At 39.9% G+C, this 15,369-nt stretch overlaps 1 protein-coding gene across 1 annotated transcript; it reads left to right on the forward strand.

The window, feature by feature from the left end:
* The first annotated feature begins 7,434 nt into the window (after window positions 1-7,434).
* Window positions 7,435-14,531, forward strand: LOC115645035 (protein-glutamine gamma-glutamyltransferase 5-like). The gene is made up of 9 exons (XM_030549441.1): window positions 7,435-7,528; window positions 8,724-8,842; window positions 9,905-10,033; window positions 10,291-10,468; window positions 11,448-11,580; window positions 12,165-12,268; window positions 12,381-12,623; window positions 13,588-13,914; window positions 14,497-14,531. The coding sequence occupies exons 1-9, from the start codon at window positions 7,450-7,452 to the stop codon at window positions 14,529-14,531; spliced, it is 1,347 nt and encodes a 448-aa protein (XP_030405301.1). The 5' UTR covers window positions 7,435-7,449.
* Window positions 14,532-15,369: the final 838 nt, after the last annotated feature.

A 15,369-nucleotide genomic window follows, 5' to 3' on the forward strand; every position in this document is an offset into this window, starting at 1 on the left:
ATCCTGTGGTGCCAAAAAACAAAACCTTGTTGCAGATCAGAAATTTTTCCATCTATTTACAAGACTCTGGCTATCACTTCATTGCTGGGGAATCCCACCAATGCCAGATTTGCTGGTGGTAGAAGGCCAGTGTCAATCATGCTACTTTGAATCTGAGTAAATTGATCTGGGGATCCATTGCAAACGTAGCCCTCTTTTCCTGTTCACTGAATGGTTTTAAATCAGTTCTCATTTTGGTGACTAAATCATTTTTAAGTATTACTTTAATCATTTATATGAATCCACATTAGCTAGAGGTGGTTAAAATATTTTTGGTCGAGATATTTTCCTATCAAAAAAATGGGACTTCATCAGAAACAAAACTTTATGTGGGAAAATGTATAAATTATACATAATTATATATTATAAATTTTGGATTATTTTTAAAGGAAATTTCAAAACATTTTAAATTTCATTTTGTTACGAATATGATTTTTAGTACTGGTGTGTTTTATTTTTTTATACATTCAAAATTTCAGATTTCGGTTGTTTTCCTCTCTTCCTCTTTCCATTGTTCCTTTTTGCTGCTGAATTCAACATAATGAAGGATATCTAGATTTTTTGTTGTTTTTTTCTTATAACTTTTCATAGTTCTCAAAATTTGGAAAGATTATGGAGTGACAAAAGGAAAAATGAAAATGAATTACAGACTTCCCAAGCTATCACAGGGAAATGAAAAAAAGAAAGGGGAAAGTTGGGGAAAATAGAATGGGAAATGTAAATGTTTTTTGTTCTGTTGCAAAAAAATGAAGGGGAAAATAACAAAAAATTGAAGTTTTAAAATTTCATTTTCAAAACTGTAATGAAAAGTTGAATAGAAATTAAAAATTCTATTCAAATCAAATTGAGATTAAAATTTCCAATCTAGTTTCATTTCCAGAAGTAAAAAAAAAAATCAAAGAAAATTTTCAGTTTTTTTTTTCCCAGAGAAAAAAATGGCTTGTCAGCCACCTGGGATATTAGCCTCTGGATTGTCTGTGAATTATACACTTAGACGCTTTACTAATTGCCACTTGTTTGTGGTGTTTGAATGGCCACCTAATTCACATGATATTATTTCTATTCTCTGGTCGAGTGACTAAAAGTTTTTAAACAGAAGAATGACAAATAATAAATACAAGACAGCTCACATTGCACAATCCGTCTGAGTCTTCAGATGAGTGGTTATTCACGCTACAATTAATGAAACATTTGGGATTCACATACATTTTCACAAATGCCCAATGGCCATTCAAATGCTTGTGAACAACAAATATTACCCCACAAATAACATCCACCTTCACCTGTGAAATTGTCAATTTCTCTGTTCTTATTGACACTCACTGGTGCTAAATCATAGTTGTGGTGCAGATGAAGAAATCTTTCTTTTGCTCTGTCGTAAAATCTATGAAAACTGGACCAGCAGAGCTGTTCTGAGCAGCCTGCTAAATACAAGCTGCTTCCATTCAATATCGCCAACAACAGGGGCAACACTCCTCAGAGTATTTCTCTTTGTGCTGAACTTGTTCACTGGTAAGATTGATCAGATTTAGATTGGTTTGACAGAGAATGGTGTCAGAGACACTGAGGGCTGACTTTTCTTCAGTCTCTTAGGGTATGCTGATACTGCAAAGAAATATTCACAGCATGGCATCTCAGAGTCTGGGTCAATTGTCTTGAGCTTGAGCTGTGGGGCTAAAAATAACAGCATAGATGTCCTGCTTGGGCTGGAGTCCAGAGTCCAAGACCCTCCCCCGTCACCAGGGTTCAGAGCTCAGGCTCCAGTCTAAGCCTGAACAGCTACACTGGTAATTTTTAGCCTCACAGCCCAAGCCCTGTGAGCCCAAGTCAGTTCACTAGGCTCTGAGACTTGGCACTGTGGGTTTTTCTGTGCAGTGTAGAAATGCCCATAGTATCTGATTCAAATCCCACTGAAGTCAATTGCAGTCTTTCCACTGATTTCAATGGGCCTTGGATTTGGGATTACTGAGGTTCTGCAGATTTGCTGGGGCCCTGAGGCTAAATCTTTGCATTGGTGAGAGCTAGTAGGGAATCCTTGTACCAAATTTAGATGACAACTGTTGCTCTTTATGGTGGGACAAACAGTAGTTGGGCCTTTGTTGAAATAATAACTGCATCTCTCTTTTCTGAAGGCTCTACAATAGATTCTGGTGCAGTAAATGCAGGACTATATATAGGATTTTTTAGCTGCTATCAATCTGTTTCCAGATCCTGTTATAGTGCAGAAACCATACTGATATATCAACAAGGTCCAAACTATCTGCAAAACTTAGGAGTGAATGTTGAATTTGCATTAAATGAGTAATCAGCCATTTATATCATTGACCATGAGATGTTGAATTGCCTACAGAACCTGGCAGGAATAGGCAGCGCTAATCTTCATTGGCTTTCTTCTTTCCTTTTCTGAGAAATTAAAAACATAATGCTCTAAAGTCACATAATGAAGTTAGATGAATTGAAGAATTATGTTGTTTTAATGATTCACCAGATGAAAAGAAAAAAAATGTATAGGCTTTAAAATTAAAAACTGGTGTAAATGAGTGTCAGTGGATGATTACTGTAGATTACACCAGATTTGATTTTTGTCTCATTAGCAATTTTCATAAGAACCTCAGGTTTCTTTTGTTCTCGGCCAATGGTTACTAAAGATATTTTGTAAAAAAGTTAGCATGTAACTTACAATTTAAATGTAATTAAGGATATAGTCCAAAGAGGGAAAAAAAAATCAAAGCATTTTATTTAGTTAGAAAGTTTAGTTACTTCAAGACTGATGTGGTTTATGGCGACTATTCTGTTAAGATAAGCTTTTACAAAAAAGTGATATATGGAATCATTTTATTTTAAATAGCATCACTAGAATATCTATTAGACCTAGCTGAGTCAGATTGCATAACTACTAAATGCAACATATCATGGGTGGACAGGCAGGAGATTTGTGAAGCATTCACAAACCAACTTCCTTAATAGTGAATCTATTATATGTTTGAAGATATTTGACTAGTATAGAATGCAAACAAATATAAGTCTATGTATCAATTGCAAAGTATCTGATGAGGGTGATCAATACTTGTGCTTACCTAACTTTCTTACCCTCCACCTATTGCTATGTGACAAAAACCCTAATATATCCTGGTTGGAGGGTGGAGCTTTGGCACTAGCAGCTCAAATATGTATATTCAGTGTTGAATATATATATTTTGTCATAAATATATGTAAGTGTTCAGTGTCACATATGTGAATCCAGACTGCTTCTGGAACTTTGTGAAAATCTAAATATTCTATTGGGCTCAAATATAGTTATATCAAGGTGAAGCCCTAGTATTAACGTATTCTCAATTTTTGCTCCCTGTGTTTGAATAGTGAAGGGATGAGTTCTTTAAATTATACATGCACAATTTAAATATACACACAACCTTCTTTGAAGGAACAGTGTAGTTTCCAGGTAGAAAATTACTCCAATTTCCAAAAGCAGTTGTATTATGGTTTATGATAAGAAAGTTTCCACTAGGGTATACGGCACTCCTGAGCCTCCACTCTGGCAAGTCATGGCACATAGTAGGCTGTACTGTGTGCCTGTATTCCACAGAAAATTCTTGATGTTATTTGGCTAAGTTGATTTACTCCAATTTCTGTCCAGTAAATTCTTTGTCATAAGTAAAAGTGGGCACAAAGTATTCTCAACTTGTGTGACTTATATCACCACATGATTTTCTATGCTCAGGAGGTTTTCAGATTCATGATTGCACTGAAGTATCCCAGAGACCTGGGCCACTGGAGACATCCATGCTATTGGCAAAGAACCAAAAGTCCTCCCTGCCTTTAGCCGGATTCACTCTGGTAATGCTTGAACTGAATATTACTCTGAGATGTTTATGAGCATCAGTGAATATGTGGGTGAGGCCTCACCCTAAACATGTTCTAGTTAATTGGCACTTTGTTGATGCAATATGCATAAGCATATTGTCGTTCTGAGTATAAATACTACTGACAGGAGATGAGGTTTACAGTCACAGATGAACTCAACCAGATCTTGGGGTATAGCATCGAACTTGTTAAGGAGCAATTGTACTGGGTGCTACTCTGCTTAAGAAACTGGTCTGTGTGCAAGGAAAATGGAAGGTGAGTGCTTTGGAGCTTTGTCATCATGTGACTAATATCTGAAAGGAGAGATGGCAGACAAGGCAAACAGACTAAGGAAACTGCCAGAAACATGGACAAAATCTGTGCAAACTACTGCATAAATTCAAGACAAGAGATCATTTTTGTGGTTTAGATACTCTTTGTTGTGAATATTGTCATAAGAAGATAATATTTTCTGTGATAATTACTTTATATCTGAACTCAGTTTTTCCCCTTTAAAAACAATAACAAAAAACAGCCCACCCCCTACAGATATCAAAAGTGATTTTAAACCTTGAGAATTATGGGAAATACGAGTAGGAGATGGTGTGATTACCATTTCTGAGAGGAATGAAAAGGCAAATTATAAAGAACTACATGTAAAGCATAAAGTAAAAATAACTAATGTTCTGTGTTCCCAGTGATTTAGAGCTAAATTCCCATTGGCTGGAGAAAAACAATGGGAGGTATTAGAGCTGATTATAAGTGGTTCTCTTAGCTGATTGCAAGATACTAGCTAACTTTAAAGAAGCAATTGTTAAATCATTGCTCCAAAAATGTTATCTGGCTATACTGATTAACTCCAGTTATTGCCCTGTTTAGAATCTCCTACTTTTAGGGAGTTCACTGAGAAGGTTTTGGCAAGGCAGCTTAAATAGCATCTAGATTCCTCTGGTTTCCTGTGGGCTTACGCTTCAACGTGGTGTAGATGTGCTGGTTGTGTGTGGGTTGTAAGTGTCTTCCAGGTGATAGATGAAGATCTATTAGTTGACTTTGATACTGCTGGCCATGAGTTATAGATTCATCTACAACCCCTAGGAGGGGTTTGCTGGGCTCTAGTCTTTTCTTACTTTGAGATGCTTTTGATTAGCTGTAAAGCTTTCCACAGAGTTCAATTCTGTCATTTTCTTAGTTCAACATGTGGTGCAGAGCAGAGATGGGCTCTGTGTATCCTGCAAAGCAGAGGTGAAAGTAACTTAAAGGACTTACCAGTACTCCACAGTCCTGCAGAGGGGGAGGGGCCTCAACCAGAAGAGGTATGGCCTCTATCAGAAGAGGTGGGGCCTTTAAATCCTGGGGCTTTTAAATCAGGATTTAAAGGGCTCGGGGATTCAGCTGAAGCTAGGAGCTGGGCCCTTTAAATCGCCCCCGGAGCTACCAGCTGCAGAGGTGGCTCGGAGCCCTGGGATGTGGCCAGGGGCAAAAGTAATTTACATTTCTTACCCATATGGTCCAGTTGCAAGCAACCCACCTCTCCTACGTACTTCACGGATCCCTCCCATTGCATGACATAGAGAAAATAAAGTTACTATTACTACTACCAGTACTGTCTGTAATAAAACTTTACTATTGGAATAAGCTTGAAAAAGTGAAAACTCACTGTCATATTTTTCTCTGTGTCTTCCCTCTTTCTTCAGCCAGGCTGCCGACACTAGGCTCTGTGCCGACACTGTGCTTTCTCCCTGCCTGGCGCTCAGCAGCTGCAGGGGCTTCCCTCTAGCTTGCAGCTTGCAGCAGGAGCAGGGAGACTGGCTGAGGGAGGGAGAAGCCTGCCTCCTGCATAAGAACAGTTTAAACTCAGCTGTTCCCTGCTCAGTTCAGTAACATTTCAAAGAGGATCTGCAAGCAGTTTGCACATCACAAATGATCCTCTGCTGGGAGGGAATGTGATAGATTTAAACTTGGAAATGGTTCCTGATTTTGATTGTGTTTTTTGTATACAGGAGATCCCCTCATCCCGGGGACAGAAAAGAACTGCCCCTGCCTTGGTCACCCACACCCTCCCCCCCCCAACAACAACTGAGAATGAAATTAACAAGGATGCCAGAAACGGGGTCCTAATGCTGGGGGTTGAACTGCGCAGGGAACAGCTGAGTTTAAATTGTTCTTATGCAGGCAGCAGCACCAGGCATCTCAGCCACTCTCCCTACTGCAAGCTAGAGCCTAGAGGAGAACCCCTGCTGAGGAGGGGGTGGGGGTGGTGAGGAATGCAGAGCCTTGTCTGCAGGCTGGCTGGAGGAGGGGGAAGGAGGAGATGAAAAACCAATGTGACAGTGAGTTTTCCCCTTCCACCTGCTTTTATTAGCTCTGGATTTAAGCTGTGCAGCCAAATGCTTGTATTTGTTGTGTATATTAGTATTGGAGAGATCCCCTCATCCCTGGAGCAGAAACGGACTGCCGCTGTCATGGTCAAACACACCCTCCCCCCCACCTATTGTGAGTGAAATTAAGAAGGATGCCAGAAACCACTCCTAACCCTGGGAGGCTGACCCGCTCAGGGAACAGCTGAGTTTAAACTATTTTTATGCGGGGGGCATGCTTCTCCCTCCCTCAGGCAGTCTCCTTTTCTTACCAGTCCTCCTTACCGGCCCATACTGGCTTACTTTCACCTCTGCTGCAAAGGAAACTAACTTCATATGGGCATATGCCCTATTTGCTTCTACTGACCAGTTCCTCAACCCTTTTGAAGATTTGAAATATTTCTTGTTCTTTAACTAGTTCTTCAGAATGAAAATATATTGCTTTGATTAATTGCTATGCTCTTTATTTGTCTGTCATCTTTTTCCCCCTCCCGCAGGAAGCTTGGCAACAGCTATTAAATAATGAGTCCTCAATGATATATTTTGTTCTCATTGGGTTTATTCCTCTTTTCCTGCAGCTATTGCAACAGGAGATGTAGACCTGAATTGTCCTCACAACTGCAACAACCATAACACTCATTTCTTTGGCACTGACAAACAGATAGTGAGGAGAGGTCAGGCCTTCAACTTTTATGTGAACTTCCAAAACCGGGAATGGGATGACTCCAGGGACACCATCTCCTTCACTGTGGAGACAGGTAATCACTTCCAAACTGCATGAAGATGTGTGGTCTTCCCCCAGTCCTCTGCTAATAAATAATCTTTCCTCATTCACCACCTATGCCGATAGATACCTTCTCCAAGCCCCCTTGCATTTCATGTAAAGTTTTAATTTCTCCCCAACCGTGCTGTGCATTATTCACATAAATAAGAGACCTTATATCTTAGAAGCTTTACATTGCAAATGTAATTTTGACAAAGTATGTGTCTGTGGAATATGATTTGTCCATTTTTATTCAGACTTGTATTTTTCCTTTTCTGAAAAGGCCTCAGACCCTGTGAGTCAAATGGGACGAAGTGCAACTTCTCTCTAGGCAAATGGATAGATCACAGCTGCTGGAGTGCTTGCTACAAACCACATCAAAAAAAGTGCATGAACATCACCCTGTTTCCACCGACCAATGCCTGTATTGGCCGCCACATTCTCAACATGCACGTCACATCTTGTAATCGCACATATGACCGCTGCCTAGGAGACTTTTACATCCTCTTTAATCCTTGGTGTGCTGGTAAGAAGCCCATAGGAAATCTGTGGTTAGAGAAATGCTGGGGATATTTATTATTTTGCTTATAGAAGGAGTATGAAATTAACAAAACTATAAGGAACAGTTGCCTCAAGGGGAGAGGATGTTTGGGATAGTTAAAAATATTCTCAGAAGAGATGGACTTGAGATGTGCAATTCAGGTTCAAACTGTGCATGTTCATTTTCTCTCCTGCAAGTGCTGGGATCTCCCAATCTAGATTTTGAGGACTCCAAAATCCAGAGACATTAGGAGCTCATTTTTTTCATTTGATCACTTAATTCCATTAGTTTTAAAGTATAATGTTTCCCCCACCACTTCTACAGCACTTTCCATCAGAATATTAAAGCGCTTCATGATACCGCTCTGAAGTTTGAGCTGAGAGGCCGCTATCCTGTGGATAGAGCACAGGGCAGGAGTCAGTAGGTTTGGGTAATGTTCCTGGCTGTTACTACTGACTTTGTGGGTACACCTACACAACAATTAAACATCTATGGCTAGCCCATGTCAATTGACTCTGGCTCATGGCTCTTGGCCTTGCAGGGCTGTAAAATTGCTGTATAGACTTTCAGGTTCTGACTGGATCCCAAGCCCTGGGACCCCATGGTGGGGGGCGGGAGGGTCCTAGCTCCTGGGGTCCAACTGAGCCCAAAATGTCAACACAGCAATTTTTTACCCCACAGCCTGAAACCCATGAGCCTGAGTCAGCTGACACAGACCTGTCACAGCCAGGCTGTGTAGACCTACCCTGTATGACCTTAAGTGAGTCAGTAATTGCCAAATATTCAAAAACAGTCTGTAATTTTGCATGCCTTGTTTTTTAGGTGCCAAATTTAAACACACACTGTTTGAATTTCAGATGTGCTTAGTAACTGCAATATCAATGGAAATTGGAGATTCTCAGGATCTCTGAAATTCAGGCTATACGTATTTAAAGTTGGGTGAGACCAGTTAAAGGAAAAATGATTTGACAAAAATCAAGCTTCTACATATACAGTGAGTTATTAAACAATTTATCCAAAACTCTAACAACATTTCCAAGGAGATGACACACTTTAATATGTTGCTCAGCTTCAAGTTTAAAAAGACAGGAAAAGCAGCAGATTTGTAAAGAGAGAAGGGAAAGAGAAAGTGAGTGGTACAGAAATTAGAGTGATAGTTCTGTCTCTGCTTCTTTTCCAGATGACCCAGTATATATGTACAATGAAGCCCACAGAAAAGAATATGTCCTGAATGAACAAGGAATGCTGTACCAGGGAGTTCACAAGTACATTACTTCTAGACCATGGCACTTTGGACAGGTAAATGTCACACTGTGAGACTTGTTCAGAACTTGTGGAACCCAACAATAATTCAAAAGATGATATTGACAGAGCCTAGACAGACTGATCTTGCTTTCTGTTGCACTGGTGCAATCCAAGATTTACATAAATATCTGATATTTTACAGAATTTCATGAGTTTTTCTTGTGCCATTCCAGACCATGCTCCAATCTCAATACTTTAACATACGGTAAAAAAAAATCCACCTTGCAACCACTAGAGCAGAGAGACCTGATAGCCCAGTGGTGAGGGGCCAGGCGTTCCACTGATCCAGACTCTGCCTGATTCAGAACCTGTCTCCCTCCCAGCACAGGAAGTGCCCTAACCGCTGGACTATACAGTCAATCAGTCAATCTCTCCTACTGGACTTGTTCCACTTTATATCAATATTCATTGGGTCAGGGAGAGAAAATGATTCTAAGGCCTGAAGGTTAGCACACTTACCTAGTATGTGGGAGATCCAAGTTAAAGTCACTGCTTTGCATCATCAGATCAAGAATTTGAACCTTTCACATCCCAGGTGTGAGCCCTAACCATCTGGCTACTCTGGGTGGGTGTCTCTGATTTTCACAAAACAAATTCAAAAGAAAACAGCTACAGAACAAGAAACATTTTGAAAACTCAAAAGTTTTCACAGGATGGGAAAACCACTTCCCACCCAGCCCTAGTGAGGACTACAGGATAGACACTCAACCCTGGGGAATGGTGAATTAACTTCACTTTGGCCCTACGGGGGTTGAGAAGGCTGTAGAGACTTCCCTGGAAGAAGTGGGGGGCATACTTCAGATTAGGCCTCTGAATGAAAGATGGAATTGATTCCATTGGCCAAGCAAGGAGTAACTCTGACATGTTCTAACAGGAATCATTTCCTTTCTGCCAGTAGATATGAGATACAATGCAAAGCCCTCAGTGCAGGCCTTAAGAAAAAGGGGTCTGCTCACATCATGAAGAGATCACAGCAATAAAAGGAAAACAAAAGGAAACTCATCAAAACCAGCATTCCATAGTGTCTGTAACAGCCTTCTTTCCTTGTGCACATAGTTTGAAGATGGCATTTTGGATATCTGCCTGAAACTCCTGGATATGGGTGCAAATTACCATCATGACTCTAACCGAGAAAGTAATTGGCGCAATGATCCTGTGCATGTCAGCATGGTGGTAAACCACATGGTAAGTGAATGGGTAATCACATATGACCTCTGAATGCATCATCAGCAGTGAGCTATGTTGTAGGAGAAGAGTGAAAGACACAGGAACCACACACACACATATACCACATATGGAGCTAAACAGGGAGAAATTTGACTAACCATGCAAATCAGAATTTCCACAGTTTTAAAAGCTCAGTGCAGAATTTGTATCTTGGAAAAGTCTTAGGATGTAGAGAAGTGATCAGGTATTTAGATTTGTTCTGGTCTGTTTTCCAGATCTGTGGCCATAGCAGCAACAGCATCATGAAGCTCCCACAGAACAATGATTACTTGCAGGGGGCTAAACCACTGTCATGGAATGGAAGTGTTCCCATCCTTCAGCAATGGTATAAAGGCAGATGCAGACCAGTCAGATATGGAGACTCTGCATCTCTTGCGTCAGTAATGTGCACAGGTAAGCTAGCCTTCCTGTCCCCCACTCCACAAGTTGGTGGGGAATGATATATCAAGGAAAATAACCCTCCCCCAAAAGCCTATAGCAAGCAGCTCACCTGATCTGCATATCACTAGAAAAAAAAGTGGATCTATTTTTTACCACCAAAATAAATTCACTATAAAATTGCTGACTAGAGTGAGATCCAGCTTTGTCTCAGCATTGGTCACAGCAGGAAGAAAAGCAGTACTCATCCTTCTGGCCCTGACTCCAGTCATTACTATATGCTCCAGCGCTTGCTGAGCATTTCCTCCAGTGATAAAAGGCAGAATAAGAACAGTGTACTGTATGTGGTAGTATATTCTTCTAGCACAAGCTTGGATGATGAATCAGAAGATGAAGCGGTGACAATTGCAATAAAATGCTTATCTGTATCTCTTCCTAAAATCTGGGAGCCAAAGCAATGAGCTGCAAACTACTATCCTTTCCTATGAAAAGAGAGGATATTTTAGTGAGCTAGACAACAGAAATTCCATTGGCAGGGTTATAAGTGATTGATTACTGAGGTAAATCAGTTTCCAAGTTGGTTGATGGGGATGTTTTATAACATAATGATATTGAATCTGTGCTTTGTTTGCAATTAACATTATAGAGGACTCTTGATGTTTTGTTAGTCAGACACTTATTACTGAGCCTACTAAAGGACCGAGGAAGAAAGCCTAACATCCTATTTCCTACTACTGTGTCCCCCTTTGCTACTTTTCCAACACCAAAATGAAGTCCCCTACTGAAGCTGACTTTGCACCATTAGTGTTATGTGCATTTAGTGTTTTTTGTTGGAGATTTTAGCTCAAACTATTTACATGTTATGTGTCAATTATAGGAGAAATTTCTTGAAAAATAAGAAGGAAAGGAATTGGTTAACTTATTCCAGGAAAGCATTCTTTATAGGGACTTTTGAGTAAGTTTTCTGGACTCTGGAGCACTTTTTCCCTTACAGTGATGAGATGTTTGGGAATCCCAAGCCGTGTTGTCACAAACTTCTATTCTCCTCAACGTGCTGAGAACGCCCTTGTTGTCAATGAACTTTTTGATTGTACTGGCAAAACACTGCGTGGCAAAGACAGTCTTTGGTAAGTGTGAAATCAACAGAGTGAATGCTATTACTGATGTACAAGAACTCACATAAGCCTGACCATGGACCATTTCTTTAGTGTTGCAAGACTGTTGCAATAATTCTGTCTCATAATGACACATTGCAAGACGATATAATTATGCACTAGTAGTACTAGCTTGATTGCTGAATCTACACGAGAATCAGATGCTCATAAAACATTCACCAAATTCATAAGTACTTAATACTACCTGCAAATGAGGCCATCTATCTTGGAATGGCTCCAAAAATACTGACTGGATCATGAGAAACAAATCCTTCAGGGATCAGGGCCATCATCTTCCATCATGATCACCTAGTTGATAATCAGCTCTTTGAGAGCTGACTTCTTGAGGCTTCTTATCATTGGTGTAGAGCTCTGTGACTGTAGTATCTGCTCCCAATACAGCATTCACCCAGCTAGATCAATATCACACATCAATGGTAGCTTTCATATTCCCACCCTACCCCTATTCTAGTCTGATTGGTCCAGAATTTTGACTTGTACCAAAGACTGGCCCCAGAGAGTTCTTTACAAAGTCTCTGAACTTTTACATGCTACAGGAGCTACCACTGCTGGAATGAATCTTGGATGGCCCGCAGAGATCTAAATCAATGTTGTGGTGATTGGCAGTGTCTGGATCCAACACCCCTGGAGACTGGTAGAGGTAAATGAACACTATGTTTCTGTAAATGTCATTACTGTCGTATTCTTCAGGTTGTATAGTAGGTATCCTATGTTACATAATGTAGTAATATGGTTGACTTGATCTGTGTTAGGTTCAATATGCTGTGGTCCTACTTGGGTCAGAAGCATCAAAGATGGAGATCTGGACTTGGACTATGACGGCCATCATATGTTCTCTCGGCTGAATGCAAGCTGTGTTGGCTGGCTTTCCCAAGGCTCTGTCTCAAAGACAAAACTACACTATGACACATGGCCTTGTGGGCAATACATCAGCACCAAGTGCATTGGTAGTGACCTACGGGAGGATATCACCAGAGCTTACAAGTATGAATTAGGTATGGACCAAAGACTTTACCTTGATTCACAGGAATTTGAAATACTGATCATAAGAAATATAAACAAACACATTCTGTTAATTGTGAAAGTTCCCAGTTTTAAGTAAAACTTCTCCAGACTGACCTAGTTGTTGGAAAGTAAGCTTATTCCAAAGGCTTCTAAATATAATTAATTTTTTTAAAAGATTGTGCTTAAAGTCATTCACTCCCACTATTTTCATATGTATTCTGGCCCTGCCCGTTCCTTAGCTGGGTAATAGAGACCAGGATTGGGTTTTTTAGGACCTCTGAAAGGCCCTAAATCATTCTTTAAGCAAGAGTTAACCTCTTCATTCTCACCTAGTGTACAGCAATGTCAACACACATGCTCATCAGTTAGCTACCTGACATATCCAATATACCCTCATATTCATTTTTTTTGTCAGTTGTTACTGGGATACATTCACCATTCAACAGTAGTTAAAGGATTATACAGCACAACACTTACAGGAATGGGTTGAAGCTAACTGGAAAAATGAAACCCCTGGCTGACTATGTCTGAGGGACAACAGGAGCAAAGTTAAGAAGCTGGATATTTGCAAGAGTGTCTTCATATGGATATCTCTAGTTTTAGACAGATATATGTAATGTGGTCTATTATACACATTCTGGTCCTTGTAATGCTGGTTCTGAGACTTATGTTGAATGCCTGTTTTTTTATTTATTTACTCTACATGTATAAAAAGGTAACAAACTGCAACTAAGCATGTTTTCCAAGTGATTTTCTTTCAGCATTCCTGTCTCCTTGAACTGCCATGTCTTGGAGAGGAGGTGCATTTTCTTTACGTTCGGCACTTAACTGTACCAGATTAAGCTCTAAGGAGAGGAGAAAAGAAGAAGGAATTTAATCATTTTTGGGACTGAGGGAGTTGTTATGCTCTCTTGCATCTCCAACAGGTTCAATGTCCCATATCTTCTTCAACAGGTTCTCTGAAAGACAAAGAAGCATTTTACAGAGCTTATAGAAAAATTCATTCTGGATACTGTAATGCTCCCAATTCAGATATAGACAGAGAGTTAGCATCTCTCCGAAGCCCATTCCTGAGTGATGCTGGTATTGCTATGAGGCTTAAGATGGCTAATTGCCCTGTATATGGCCAAGATGTCTGTCTGCAATGGGTGCTTGAAAACTTACGAAAGGAGCCCAAGAACCTGAATTTCAACTTGTGTGCTCAAGTGATGACATGCAATGGATGTCCATTGGATCAGTTCTGGAAGGACAATATGAATGTCATTCTGGGTCCAAGGGAAGGTAAGAAACATTGGAGCTATCTAATTCACTCCTGTTGGTCCAAAGTCAACACTATCCTCAGCAGATAGGTCAATACTTGTGATTAGGATTAGTCAGAGGCCTTTTAACAGCCCCAGAAGATTAAAATACTGGGGATCTCTATCCTTTAATATTGACAGTTGGATTGCTTTTGTTCTGATCCTCCAAAGATCAGCAAATTCACTGCTTGTATGGCTCTGGGTGGCTAGTAGGCCCTGCTGGATTAATTTCTACCAGAGCTAAATTCCAAAGGTTAGAGATATTGGTGAGCATTCAGAAGTTCATTACCGTTAAATCTTCTGGTCTGTTTTTTAACTAAGGAACAGTTTTATGTTAAGTACACTGATGTAGCTACAGTTCTCTGAAAGCTGTGATATCAGCCAAAGGTTTGAGGATATCTATGTATATCTTTGACTAGAGGAGATTATAATATCTCTCAAGGGAAATGGGATCCCAGGCCTTGAACATTCCAAGCACTACTAGATAAGCCATGGAATAAACAAGACAGGAGGGCTGTCATATCACAAACACTTAGCTTGTGATTAATATAATTTTACTTTCTAGAGGTGACAAGCTCTTTCCATATACGATATGAATAACAAGCCATTGCCTCCTTAGTGTTTGTATTCATTTTTACTAAATTTAAATTCTCGATTAGGAAACACAGCACAATAAAATCTTCTGCTTTGAAATTTTAATTAAGGAGGAACTTCCTGGTGAATGCAATGATATACTTAAAGATCCTTGAAACTGGCCACTGTGCTGAGGATAGTAGTGCATCTTCTTTAACCAGCAGATGTCATGTCTGCACTCAAAGACAATGGGATACCATGACATTCAACAAGCTACTGTATAACGCATACTATTTAGTGCCAGTCAAATTACAGGGTGGAAATGCCAGGAAATATCAGATGAGAGAAACAGATTAGTGATTAAAATAATTTTTCTTTGCAGTGAAAACAATTCCACTACACATACCATTTGACCAGTATGGGTCTCATCTCTCTGACTACAACATTATGAGAGTGGTAGCTGTCTCAGAACCAGAATGTGGTGGTGAAGTCCTGATGGTGAACAGAGATATTGTGATTAACAAGCCTCCTGTTGATATTAAGGTAAAGCACATTCCTTAGTTGCACCACATACACATGGGACACTCATTGGTCTAAGAAACTCTTTCTCACATTCACACACACAGATCTATCCCTAGATCACTGTGCCTGGTTGCAGTGCTGAAAAATTCGGAAGCAACAGAACTTTCTTTATTTTTCATTTTACCAATAGAGAATTTGATTTTGAATCTAATAACAATTGACCCCATCTCATAGGAGAGATGTCTGCCAACTTTAAACCAGTAAGGGATTTTTAGGCGAATAACTCTCCCTTTTTAAATCTCCATTTATTTCCTTATTTATATTTCAGCTTTGTTAAAATCCT

Source organism: Gopherus evgoodei, chromosome 2, assembly GCF_007399415.2.
Source record: "Gopherus evgoodei ecotype Sinaloan lineage chromosome 2, rGopEvg1_v1.p, whole genome shotgun sequence".
Taxonomy (NCBI): domain Eukaryota; kingdom Metazoa; phylum Chordata; order Testudines; family Testudinidae; genus Gopherus; species Gopherus evgoodei.